The 12,773-nt window shown below is 43.3% G+C and overlaps 1 protein-coding gene across 1 annotated transcript in view; it reads right to left on the reverse strand.

Moving 5' to 3' along the window:
* The window catches only part of STARD13 (StAR related lipid transfer domain containing 13), a 181,241-nt gene that overhangs the window by 23,703 nt on the left and 144,765 nt on the right, over positions 1-12,773 (reverse strand). The window contains 2 exon segments of the mRNA XM_047723128.1: positions 598-768; positions 1,860-3,262. Of these exon segments, the coding sequence (XP_047579084.1) occupies positions 598-768; positions 1,860-3,262 (1,574 nt within the window).

Genomic DNA, 12,773 nt, shown 5'->3' on the forward strand with positions numbered 1-12,773 from the left:
AGAGGACAATTAATGACATATTTTATATTTTTGCAAGCCCACCGCTCATCTAAAACAGGTCCATATTTAGGTTTCAACACTTGCTTTTGTCAGTTCCCTATGACAAAGGTTTACTGTGTATTTTTGTTTTTATTTGCCACCGAAGTCCAAGCCGGAATGCATTTGAAGAATTAAATGCCCTTTGAATGAATCAGTGCTCTAAGTGGTGAGCCCTGCATTGAGCCAGAAGGTACAAGCGATAGCTGTTTCTTTTGCAAACTGCCAGAGTTCTTTTATGGACAGTTCTTTTTAATGCCTCTGTTCACCATTCATCACCCTTTCCTTGTCTTTTTTTCCTTCTCGGAACCTGACTGCTTTCCCTGGAAGCTAAACAGGAGCTACAGATAAAGCCAGGCTCCCAGCCGGGCTGCATCCCCTCCGCGCTGCTGTGGCAGAGAAGGTGGACCGGGAGGCGGAACTGCCGCCTTATTTTCGGGACATCGGCAGCGAAGGCCACGAGGGGCTTCTTTAGAGGTCCGAATTTCACTACCGAAGCTTTGCATCTGGGTACTTCGCTCTACAACAAAGGATCCCCTCCTGAGCGAACGCGCTACGCACCACGTCCAGCCGTGTTTGTTGGACATGGAGTACTTCTCCATGATGGCCGTGAGGCGGAGCAGCGAGAAGCGCTGGAGCAGGTTCAGCTGGCCGGCCGTCTGGTTGCTGATGTGCGGCGCTGTGGACGCCTGGGGCTGGTGCGAGAGCTGGAAACTATTCCATCGGAGTCGCCTTTACCAGAAAGACCGTCAGAGAAGCCAGTCACCACGTGTACGCGTTATTAGAAAACACAGGATGTTACTGATTTTTAAGTGGCTAATCAACATAGCTTCCGAGCCAAGAGAAATCACAAAGCAAATGGAACAGAAGACACCAATGCAGAGAGGAAACGTCAGGAACTATGGCTTTCAAGTCTGATACATCCGGGAAAGGTTTTAATAAGCCTAATATATTTTATGTGTTTATTCCTAAGTTTGTTCCCGAAGTGTTGAAAGCAGCTGAGACAGTGTATGTGTGCATATGTGTTGAGAGAGAGAGACAGACAGAGGGAGAGCTCGAGATGGAGAGCGAGATATAGAATGTTCTGGAACATTTGGATCGTTTTTGCACTGCCTTCCCATCTGCATTAGAATTCTCCTGCTGTTGACATGGAACCTGAAGGTGGCAGGCACAGAGGAAGGAGCACTGCGGAAGAGATGACAGGTCAGCGAACCCCCAGGGACATCTTGGCCTCCACAAGAACACAGCAGCATGTACAGTATGACTGTTTCCACTAGTGACGCTCTTCTGGGGCCATTCCTCGCAGGTGTTTCTGAATCAGTCTTTGTAAAATAGCTTTATGTACTTGGTAATTGGCATTTTAAAGCCAAAATAAACTTGTGAAGTACACACCTTAGGTCTCAGAAGTTTCTCACAGGATTAAAAAAAATTTTTTTAAAAATCTGAGGTAGGGACGTTTTAATTAATATGGCAACAAGGTCATGGGAAGCACCTGCAAACAGGCTCCGGGCCTCTATTTCCAGTGATTTCCTGACGGTGCCTAGCAGAGTGCTCTGCACACACACACACAACATTTTCTGGAGTGAAAGTTAAGATAGAATTAAAGGACAAAGACTCAGAGAAATGAATGTGAGTTAACATGGATTCAATCATCATAACATCTGTAGCAAAGATATACTTCCGTTCAAATACTTCCTAACGGCAGATAACAGTTCAAATAGCGTCAGGCACTTAGTGAGCATGCTATAAATGTGTGTTAGATAAACAGACCATAATTATTATGAAGTTGATTAAAAATCATTTCAGAAAATCATGCCACCAACCTGTTTGGCCTGGTCAGAGAGGCCCCTACACCAGAGTCCCTCCTCTCTCGGACCCCAGTGGCCTCCGACTCATTAAGAGATGTTCCATCTCTTTCCATATCACTGGGTGTCGTCCGACCCTCAGAGACAGAGTTGCCTTCGAAATCTAAGGTGATCTGATTAGGAGATGGGAAGGGGCATAAGCCGGGTTCCCCAACCAATGCATCATGTGTTTGCAGTTCAGGCAAGACATTTTTTGACCAGTCGTCCACTACCTCTTGCAGCCCATTGACATGGTGCAAAATGTCATCTAAATGAGGGAAGAGGTCATCTTTCTCCAAGTCCAGAAGATCTCCTGTACTGGCGTACAAATGGGAGCCCGGGACGTTGTCATAGATACTGACTCTGCTCGCTCTGTGGCAGGACGCCATAAGCCTAGGCTCCCTGGCCCCAGGGCCCTGCTGTCTGCCCAGGGAGATGCTGCCGGTCCTCCAGTTAACCCCATTGCTACTGTCCGTTGGTGAGAGGCTTTCGATAGAGAGCGCCTTGGGGAAAGTACCCGGTTTGTGATCCTTGGGTATGTGCACCACCAAGTTCTCTTGGGAATGGAACTCATGCATGTGGTTCTGATTGCCTGCATCCTGCAGGGCTGTCCCGGCCAGCACGTCCAGGTCTTCCAAGTACATGCCCCCCCGCTTGTTGGCCTCCTGGCACTTCCGTTCCTTTAGGCCGGGCGTGCTCACCCCACTGCTGCTGTTTTCTGACTGGCTGCTCTCCCCGCCCCATTTGCTGGCACTCAGGAGCCCTTTGGTGCAGGCAGTGGGGGGCGAGCTCTGGAGATCTCCGTTTGGTATGGGGACGCACTGCATGGCCTTGAAGGCCTCCGGCTCCTGCTGCAGCACGGGCCCGCTGATCACCAAGCCCCCGGTCCGCCCCGGCCCCTTGTGCCTTCCATGAGCTCCCTTCCCTCTGAGAGTTTCCATGCGTTTCAAAAATGACTTGGCTCTGGTCCTGGTGGGTTTCTCATTCTTTGGGTTGAGGGGGTAGTTAAGAACGTCTCTGGGGGACTGTGGGAGGCCACTGCCAAGGAACGTGGCATCCAGCATGACCGGGCTGTCGGGGCAGGACTGGCCGGGGCAGTCAAACGGCTCCCGGCCAGCGCTGTGGCTGCTGCCTGGCTGGCTGCGGCTGTCACTCCCTCCGCTGCTTTCGCTGTGAATGGAGCAGACCTCGGGCTCACTCAGGTCTGTGAGGACGCTTTCACTGCTCGTGGTGTTTCTCATCCTCACGTCTCCCGATGACCCATTTCGGTCTCCTCCGGGGAACAGCGTGTGCAGGTCGTCCACACGAGACCACCGGCGGCTGGTTCTTTGGAAAGTCCATTTGTTGCTGATGCAGAGATCTTCCTCATCTGAGTCGTCACCCTGAAAAACATCAGAGAAAATGCTCATCTCCAGGCAGCTCGGATGCAGTGGGAAACCGGTGAGCTCAGAGGCAAGGTACTCCCCCTGCCTTCCTTTCCTTCCTCCCTTCCACGCCTGTCTTCCTGCCATCCCTCTGTCCTTCCACCATCTTCCCTCGTCCCGTACACCCTCCTCCTCCTCCCTCGTGGCTGGAGGATCTCTTCTCAACCTGCCAAGCTTTCTTCCCTTCAATTTTCATAGAGTTTCTGAATCCTTCCTTCCTCTCCAAGAAGTTTTCCTTGGCTGGTTACAAAGAGGTGTAATTACCATCTCACTAGGTGTTTAAATATAAAACACCTGCAAGTTCTCTTTTTCAGAAACTTACTCCTGCCATAAAAGGCACTTACTTCTTTCCTGAAACCTCTTCAGTGAGCCCCAGGACCCTATTTCCAGCTTCCCTCTTCTGAACCTGAGCATTAGTCTACCTCAAAGCTAACACTCCTTGCTTTAGTCTCCCAAACCTGATTCTTACTGTGTATTCCCCTGTACAAATTAACAGCGAAATTACTCACTGAATTCCTCTAAGTAGAAACTTGGGAGCCATTCTAGACATCACTAGTTGAGGAGGGGCCAATCCACCTTGCTGGCTTTGCTTGGCCAGCCTTCTTGTTTTTAATCAACTCTGAAGCTCAATGCCTTTGGCAAGGTGTGCATCTCTGGGCTGCGGCAGCCCCCAGGCTCTGCCCTGTCTTCCACTCTGTGCCTCACGCATTTCTTTGACCTATCTGGGTGCTGCCCGAGTATGAATCCCCTGTGAGATGCCAGCCTGGGCTTCCTGTGGCCAGAGATGGCCTCGTTTATCTTTGCAAATCCTTGTGGCCCAGGACAGACCTTGATCTAGGGCAAAAAATAACAATCTCCTTCCAAGATGAATGGATTCACCGGCTTCTTCCCCTGCCTCGTCATGCATATTATCCAGACTCAACTCTGAAATGACTTTCAGATCTGTTCCCTCATTCATATCTTCATTCCCATTCCCTTTGTGTAGGCCCTTGGCACCTCTGTCTGGGTCTATTACAGTAAAAGCCTGGCTAGGATCCTTGTCGCCAGCGTCTTCCGCATCTAAACAGCTTTCACAGTGCAATCCAAATACGATCGTATAATTTTCCACCTTTGAAGCCTTCAGCGTCCCTTGGCCTTCAAAGAAGTCTTTAGCGTGGCATTCAAAGCCCTTTCAACCTTCCTGCCATGTACTGTTCTTGCCTCACTCCAGTTGTGTCTCATAAGTTCACTGCACTCTGCTCTCTGGTCCGCATTGTTTGAAGCCTTCCCTCACTGCTCCAAGGCAATGACTAATTTTCCCCCTGAGCTTTATAGCATTTGGATTAGATCTTTGTTGTAACATTTATTCTAATGACAACTTAAGCTCATGCCACTTGCATCTACCGTCAGTCGTTAGAGGTAAGCTCATCAAGAGAAGGGCTAGTGTTTCAGGGTCATATTTATATCCTCCCCAATGTCAAGCACATAGTAACTGCTCCATGTTTTTTTTTATTATCTGAATTAAGTTGATTCCATTTTACTCTGGCATCTGGTTCTAAGACCTGGTTCCAAATTCTGGTAACTTCAGTTAAGGGTTCAGATGATTGCAAACTGCTTACTTTCTCCAAAATAAATTTCTATCACTCATGAAGTGGGACTAAAAACAGGCCCTGCCTCATAGGTTTGCTGAGGGAGTTAAATGAAATAATGCATTCAGTAGGGCCTCATTGAGGAGTATTTGTTTGTTATTTTCCAGGGTTGGCTCAAATGCTTATCTATTTGTTGCCTATCTAAGAGGACTGCTTACCTATCTTTTTACATACCTAATGCCCATTTTAACTCCCCTTAATTTTTTAATATATTCTGGTCTCGAAGAAAAGTAAACAGATGTTCCATCAATCATACTGGCATCTCCCCATTCTCGCTTATTTCTTGAAAATTTAGATTCATATGAGTTGTACTAAGTGACAAATTCGAACATTCATGTATGATGGAAGGTGGAAGAAAGTAAGACAAACAAAAAAACAAACAAACTAAGGTACTAATGGAGAATTCCACAGCTTTGGGATCACATTGGGAAATTAGCTTTGAGTTCAAAAAAAAGGTTATATAAAGCTTTGGCAAAGAAGTTTAAAAAGAGGTACAACTGGAAAAAAGGAAAGATTCTAGGATGATGAATCAAAGTCATACTTTTTCTGGAGCATTTTTGACTTCTCTTTCTCTGTGACTGACAGAAGACTTGATATCTGAGGCTATTCATATATTAGGCACCATAATAGGTTGAAGCTTGAGCCCACTGGATTTTCATATCACATTTCAGGAAGCTAGTGATAAGAAGTTGATATTAAGTGATCATTCTGAAAGAGCCCTTTCAGCAAATACTTTTTTTTTTTTAATATTTTTTTTTTTAAGATTTTATTTATTTATTTGTCAGAGAGAGAGAGGGAGAGAGAGCGAGCACAGACAGACAGAATGGCAGGCAGAGGCAGAGGGAGAAGCAGGCTCCCTGATGATCAAGGAGCCCGATGTGGGACTCGATCCCAGGACGCTGGGATCATGACCTGAGCCGAAGGCAGCTGCTTAACCAACTGAGCCACCCAGGCGTCCCAGCAAATACTTTTTGAGGAGGCCAGAAAAGGATAACTTCTAAAGAAAAAGTAGATATTTTAAATAGAAACTACGCTATGTGGTGTGGGCTCCGGCGAGTTCTCTCTCAAGCTAGCCCAAACTTAGTTACTGGTGCTAACAAACCACATACTAGTTGGATAAAGATTCCTTTATTTTGGTCAAGAAAAGATGCCAAGCTGGGCACTGTGGACTGGGACTGGAAAGTCTGCCCCTGACTGCTGGACTCTAAGAGCTTATTATGCTAGCTCTGAGCAACGGGAAGGTATTTACAATCCAACCAAGTCATGTGAAACAGCAGTAAACTCCTGGAAAAAAGGCCAGTGGTTCGGGGGAATTTTGCAGTATTTAGATCTTTTGAACCAAAACAAACAAATGAAAACCAAAGCAAAACAAAAACAAAACAAAGAAAAAAAGAAAAAGCACCTATTTTCCTTTTGCACCTTGTGCATATAATTATTATAGTATGTCCCAAGGGTTGTGACATGATTCTGTTCTTTCCACCAGTGCAGAATCTTTCAAGGTATTGATATTACATACAATAAAATATTTTTTATTGTATGTACAATAAAATATTTTTTATTGTATGTACAATAAAAATACATATGATAAAAAATTTTCCATCACAGGGGCACCTGGGTAGCTCAGTGGGTTAAACCTCTGCCTTGAGCTCAGGTCATGATCTCAGGGTCCTGGGATCGAGCCCCACATCGGGCTCTCTGCTCAGCAGGGAGCCTGCTTACCCCTCTCTCTCTCTCTGCCTGCCTCTCTGCCTACTTGTGATTTCTCTCTGTCAAATAAATAAATAAAATATTAAAAAAATTTTTTTTCCATCACAGCTTAAGGCACACATATATTACAATAAACAAACAAACTAATGCTATAATAATTATCTTTGTTTATACTGATATTTCATAATCTAGTTCGGTCTGTCTCATTTTTAAAAAATATTGTTCCTTACCCACCCAACTGATTTCACAACCCACCAATGGGTCATGTTCCACCATATGAAAATCACACTGCCCTAGATTGAGTCATTAAAAAAAAAAAATCAGGGCCCAGCAGACTATCATGCATAGAGCAGACTCTCCAGTAATAATTGCGGAAGTGTACAGATTAAGAGATGTTGAGATTTCACCTGTTTGATAATTTTTTTGAGGCTAAAAACAGTATGATTACTTAGAAATGCAAAATGGAAATCTCTAGGAGTCAGATAGATGTATTTATGAGAAAAAGACACACCAAAAAAACTTTAATCCTGTCTCAATGGCTTAGTAGACCATGGAAATCTAGACACGTCTGGATTCTATCAAAAGAACTGACAGGAGGTTCTCATGATATTGTTGTGGCCAAGATGGCTAATTGTATTTGATGCCACAGAGAGTTTTGCTGGTGACTGGTAGAGTAGCTCACACCAAAGAGTGTGATCAAAAGGCTGAGTGCAACTAAGGGAGAGATCTCTGAAGGATGCCTCAAAATTATGTCCATTTTAAGAATAATTTGAATGAGTCAGGATAATTCACATTTTTAAAGTATGAATACGGCACAAGGTAATTTGCTAAGTGATCTTGAACAAGGTACTCTTTTTGAGAGTCAATTTCCTCAGCTGTAGATGGGAATGATAATAATACACATCTAGCGTGATCTGTCCACACACCCAAAAGAGATTAAATGTGAAAATGCCACATAAGTCTTAAAGGGCAATATAAAGCTAATTACTGTTTTTAGAGACTGGTGATACCGAGATGTATAAAGATCTTAACAGAATTGAAGGATGGCCTGATAATAAGATGAAATGTCGTGAAGTAAAATATAAAGACCCTAACTTCAAAAATTAAGTATAGCGTGTGCAGGATGGAATAGATTAGTGTAATAGTCGTTCCTATTAATAGCTTTGAGAGTTGTAGATTTCAGCTTAATGCGAATTCACCATGTAATGTGGTTAACAAACGGAGACACTAACTTTAGGATACCTGACCAGAGCATGGATCTCAAGACTTCAGGTTGGAGCCCCACTGTGTTGTGCCCTGGTCACGGTCATCGGAAACATTCTAAGAGGCACATGGAAAGGGCTGTATTTCTAGAGAACAGTAATCAGGATAGCCAAGGACCTAGGAACCACAATTCCCCTGAACGATGATTAAGAGAACTAAGAGTTTGGTTTAGAAATGAGAAATTCTAGACCAGTGCTATTCAAAGTGTGGTCAAGGGGCTGCCAGTCCCCAGACTGAGCAATCTTCAAAGAGGTCAGTACAGACCTTATTGAAAATACAGCTTCACTTAGTTCATCTTGAATAGAAGGTAAAAAGGAATACTTTAAGATTTAAAAAATTATTTTAAAACCCCTTCTCCAATTGTAGTCAGTATGCTCTGTGAGACTGGTTTCTTTATGAGGACTAGGATTAAAACAAACAAACAAAATTTAGAGATACACGTTCTTCCCCATGAATATAGTGTTGTTGGCAATCCAGCCTAAATTAGGTAACAAACAGGAAACTCGCTGTCATGAATACTCACAGTCTTAGCATTTGATCAAAGTGTGTGAATAGGCATTTAATATGGAAAACTGCTATTTCAAAGTAAACTTTTGGTTCAGTTACAACAGCTGAACAACAAAAAGGTTATGAGTGTAATCACGATCACTTATCAATTGCCTATACATACACTTTCAATAAAATTGTACAGTTTTTATAACTCTTTTCTATTTCCCATTATATTTGGCTTGATTATATTCATCGGAATGCAACTTTTGTGTTTGTTGAGTCTAATAATACAACAATGAGGTTTATATTTTCTATAACTTTTTTCATTTCCTATTTCTAATAATTCATTTGTACTGAATTTTACAAAAGTATCCTGGTAAGTGGCAGACCAGAAATTAAAACTAAAACAAACAGAACCCCCCAAGTCACTCCCTGTAGACAGTTTGAGAAACTTTGTTCTAGATTGAGCAGAAGTCAGAAAACTTTCTGTAAAGGGTCACAGATATTAGGCTTCTGGGGCACGAAGTTTCTGCCACACCTACTCAAATCTGCTGTTATAGCCAGAAGAATGAGTGGGCTTTGTTCTAATACAGCTTTCACTTTCTTTACAAAAACAGGAACAGTGGTTTGCCAACCCCCAATCTAGAGGATAAAGCTGAAGGGTTGCCATATGAAAAGTGAAATCTCTATTTCGGTGCTTCTTCAGAGGAGAGAGCTAGAACCCAACTGACTAAAGTTTAATCAAAATTAGCTTATTATCCGGAAGACTTCTAATAATTAGAAAGAAAATCAACTGCCTTGCAATGCAGTGAGCTCATCATGTCTGGAAGCAGACAAGCAGAGACAAGCAGAGGCTGAGTGACCTATGAGCGATGCCCTCAGAAGTAATTCTGTAGTGGACGAGAGGCTGGAGGAGATGACAGAACATCCCTTCCAACTCATAGATCCTAAAGTTCTAGGATATTTCCATGCAATTATCTTCAATTCAAGACTGTAACACTTTCCAGCTAAGTGAGTGCTGGAATAAAATGTCATTTTTCTCTCATTTGACCCTGCTGTTTGGAGCTGTAGAGAGGTGACTAATCTGGTGGGAGAGACGGGGGCCTGTGTGACAGGCGGGGAGTGGGTGAAGTGGAACAGAGACCAGGCTCCCGGGCAACAGCTGCAGCTCCTCTGAAATGCTGATGGGCACCCAGGCCAGGAGAGGCTGGCTGCAAGGTGGCAATTAGTCATGGTTTCTGTATCGCTTTCCACCTTTGGTCATGATTTCAGAGAGCTTTATTAAAACTATAACTTTAACCAGAACTTTTTGAAGTCCCTCTTTCTCTCTTGGGACATCTTTGGGAAGAGTCTTGTGTGCATACGTGTCCTTCTCCTTCCTCATTTAACAGATAGTCTCATTGGACTCTTCGGCCTCTGACTTTGACTTTGAAGAGAAGTCATACCACATAAACAAGTCACCATAACTGGGGGATTTTTAAAGTCATCACGAAGCAAGGATGAATTGTGTAGTTAATAATGGAGAGGAAACACTTTTCTGAAAACAAGTAGGGTCTGCCTGTGCTTTGGAGTTTTGGAGTTTTTAATTTAGAGGGAGCGCCGATATTTATTTTTTTCTAAAAAATGAGAACATCCTTAGTGAAATTATATATTCCTCAGAGACAAATGCCAACTAGACACGGCAAAAGAATTTTTTTTTTTTTTCTTGATGGAATTTGGCCGTATCTTGACACTGGAAACAGGACCCCACCCAAGTCCACAGCTGCAAGAGGCAGCGAATGCATAGTTACATAGAAATTTAGAATATATCTTCCATTAGAATTAACTGGAGCTGAGTGGCTGAGTCCACCTGTTCAGAAGCTGGAATGTACTACTTGCAGAGCTGTTGGTGGGGTGCCAGTTGCTGGAATGCTTTTTGGCTGGGTTTTAGTAAGTTTTCCAGTGAGGTGTGTGGCCAAGATTGAGAATGGTCTTCTCTACCTGACTCTCCCAGAGACAGGGAAGGTTATCTTGAATCTCTGAAGAAACGCTTTTCTCTTGTGCAAGGAAAAAAATCTTATGGTACTATCTTGAGCGGGGGAGGCTAGAGTGACTTCATTTTTCTTGGGGCTTTACAAATAGCATTTGATCCACAAGGAAAGTACGTGCCTAACTAGGAGGCTTCACCATCCTTCTCTATTTGTGGACTTGTTTTTTTCTCTCTTGGGTGAACCCTCCAAACTCTTCGGAATTAAAAAAAAAAAATCAAACAAGAAGGAAATGCAAAGCAAAGCAATGAGATTCACTGTAAGAGATCCAGAGATAGTTTTCCACGAAGACATTAAATAAATCGTAGCCTTCTGTACAGATGGCAAGAAACATCTCTCTTCTAAAAACAAGAGAAACATATAACCGTATGTATGGCTGGGGAAACTCTGTCTCAGGCCAAGCTTCAGGAGCTCACTCAGACTCCAGCACAGTTCTAAATTCTTTGAAAGGCAAGGAGGGGCAGTTTGGTGCCCGAATATCTGGGGTCAAACCCTGCCTATTTCTGCCTGACTTTGAGTGAGTCTGTCACTTTGGCCCCTGCGTCTGTGACACGGAGCCCATGATGAAGAACAGGGCTTACATACGCTCGGTGTGAGTGTTTGCTGCCTACCACACAGTGAAGCCACCACACACAGCCCCTGCAGGGGCCCCAAAGGGAGAAAGAAGGACTGTGACTGGACAGTTGGGCGATTTGAGGATGACCTTCTATAGACTTACACATGTCTGGGCCTCTGCAGATGAGAGCTGAGGATTATATTTTTATTTCTTGGATTGCCTAAAATGGGGACGTACCTAGAGGAAATGCTACTACTGGTCTTTTCTTTTTTTTTTTTCCTTTCAAAGACACTAATTCCGGAATGATTGCAGCGTCACAGGGTGCTTTCCTCAAGTTTCACTTTCTATATTTGAATCACTTGGCCTATTCCTAGCTTGTATTTATTTATTTATTTATTTTTTTTTTTTTTTTTTTTTTTTTGCAGTAAAATAAAGGATGAGCCTATGATTTGTGAAAGGGGCAGATGACAGGAACGCATGCCTCCACACAGGGTCTCCTGCATAATTTCTTTGACCACAGCCCCCGATGTGGGTCATTACTGAGATCCATGGGGCGGTGGAGACCACATGTTGAAATTATTTATTTGAAAATTCAGGCCATCTCTTCTCAATTTACAATGTGAAAAGCAGTGTTTTATTCAGGTACATGCATTTGTGAGGCCTCTAGCTAAGCCAGGGCTGTCTGGGCGTGCGCCATTACATCCAACATCAGGAAGAAATTAAGATTGTCAGAAAGACTGGAGTGACCAATTTACAGAGAAGCTTTTGTGAAGGTAACACATAAAGAGCCCAGCCAATGGCATCTGGGCCCATCTCACATCTCACAGCTTCTGAAAAACAGGTAATTGGGTGAGAGTCCCGTCATTCCACTTGGCTGAAGACAAATCATGTCATTAATTTTTGTCTTCCGTAATACAGTGTAGCTACAGATCTGGATAGGAAGCCGTATAGAGCAGTCACGCTTTAGATGCACAGGCGTGGCTGTGTCAGTTTTAATAAGAACCATGTGTTACAACCAAAACAACATCTGACCCTCCTGCTTCCAATAGTATGTCTGCTTCTCAAGGGGTCTATTCAGCCACGCAGCTATTGGGACATTTATTCCCACATTTTTAATTTGTCTTCAGCCTAGACAAATTGCTCATATTTTAATATTCCTTTGGATATTGTTTTTTGCTCTTTTACCTCATTAGCTTAAATCCTTTGGTTTCTAACTCAAACCCTAAATTGTTTCTAAGATGAGGTCAACCAAAATTCATTCGCTTTCTTTTTTTTCCCCTTTGAGCACTATTTTAGAACAGAAATTCAAGGTAAGGTTATTTTTAAAGATTAGGTTACTCCGGAGTGACTAAAAATCCATTGGATTTAATGATTTCTCTGTGTAGACCAGGATAAAGAGAGCACTTTGTTTTAACTCAAAGATGTTTTCTCTGCTTCCTCAAAATATACTGAGCCTTGACTTCTTACAAACTGGAGACGTGAAATGAAAAAAAGTATGAACGATCTTAATTCTGAATTTCCCAAAAGGATCAGTTCAGTGAGAGAGCGAGGTATTTCAGCATGGTGGTGGCCATGAGGAGTCTGGGTTTTGGAGTGAGGCATGCCTGAGTCTGAAACCCAGCTTTGCCACTCGCTGAAAGATCGTGAACAAATGACAACCTGTTCAAGTTTTACTTTCCTTCCCCCAGGAAACATAGGATCCCTACCTCGGTGGGTTAAATGAGAGCCTGCATGGTAAGTATGTAATGTAGCTCCTAGAAAACAGTAAGAGCTCAATAAAGTCCAGCTCTATTTTAGAA

This window comes from Lutra lutra, chromosome 3, assembly GCF_902655055.1.
Source record: "Lutra lutra chromosome 3, mLutLut1.2, whole genome shotgun sequence".
Classification (NCBI taxonomy): Eukaryota; Metazoa; Chordata; class Mammalia; order Carnivora; family Mustelidae; genus Lutra; species Lutra lutra.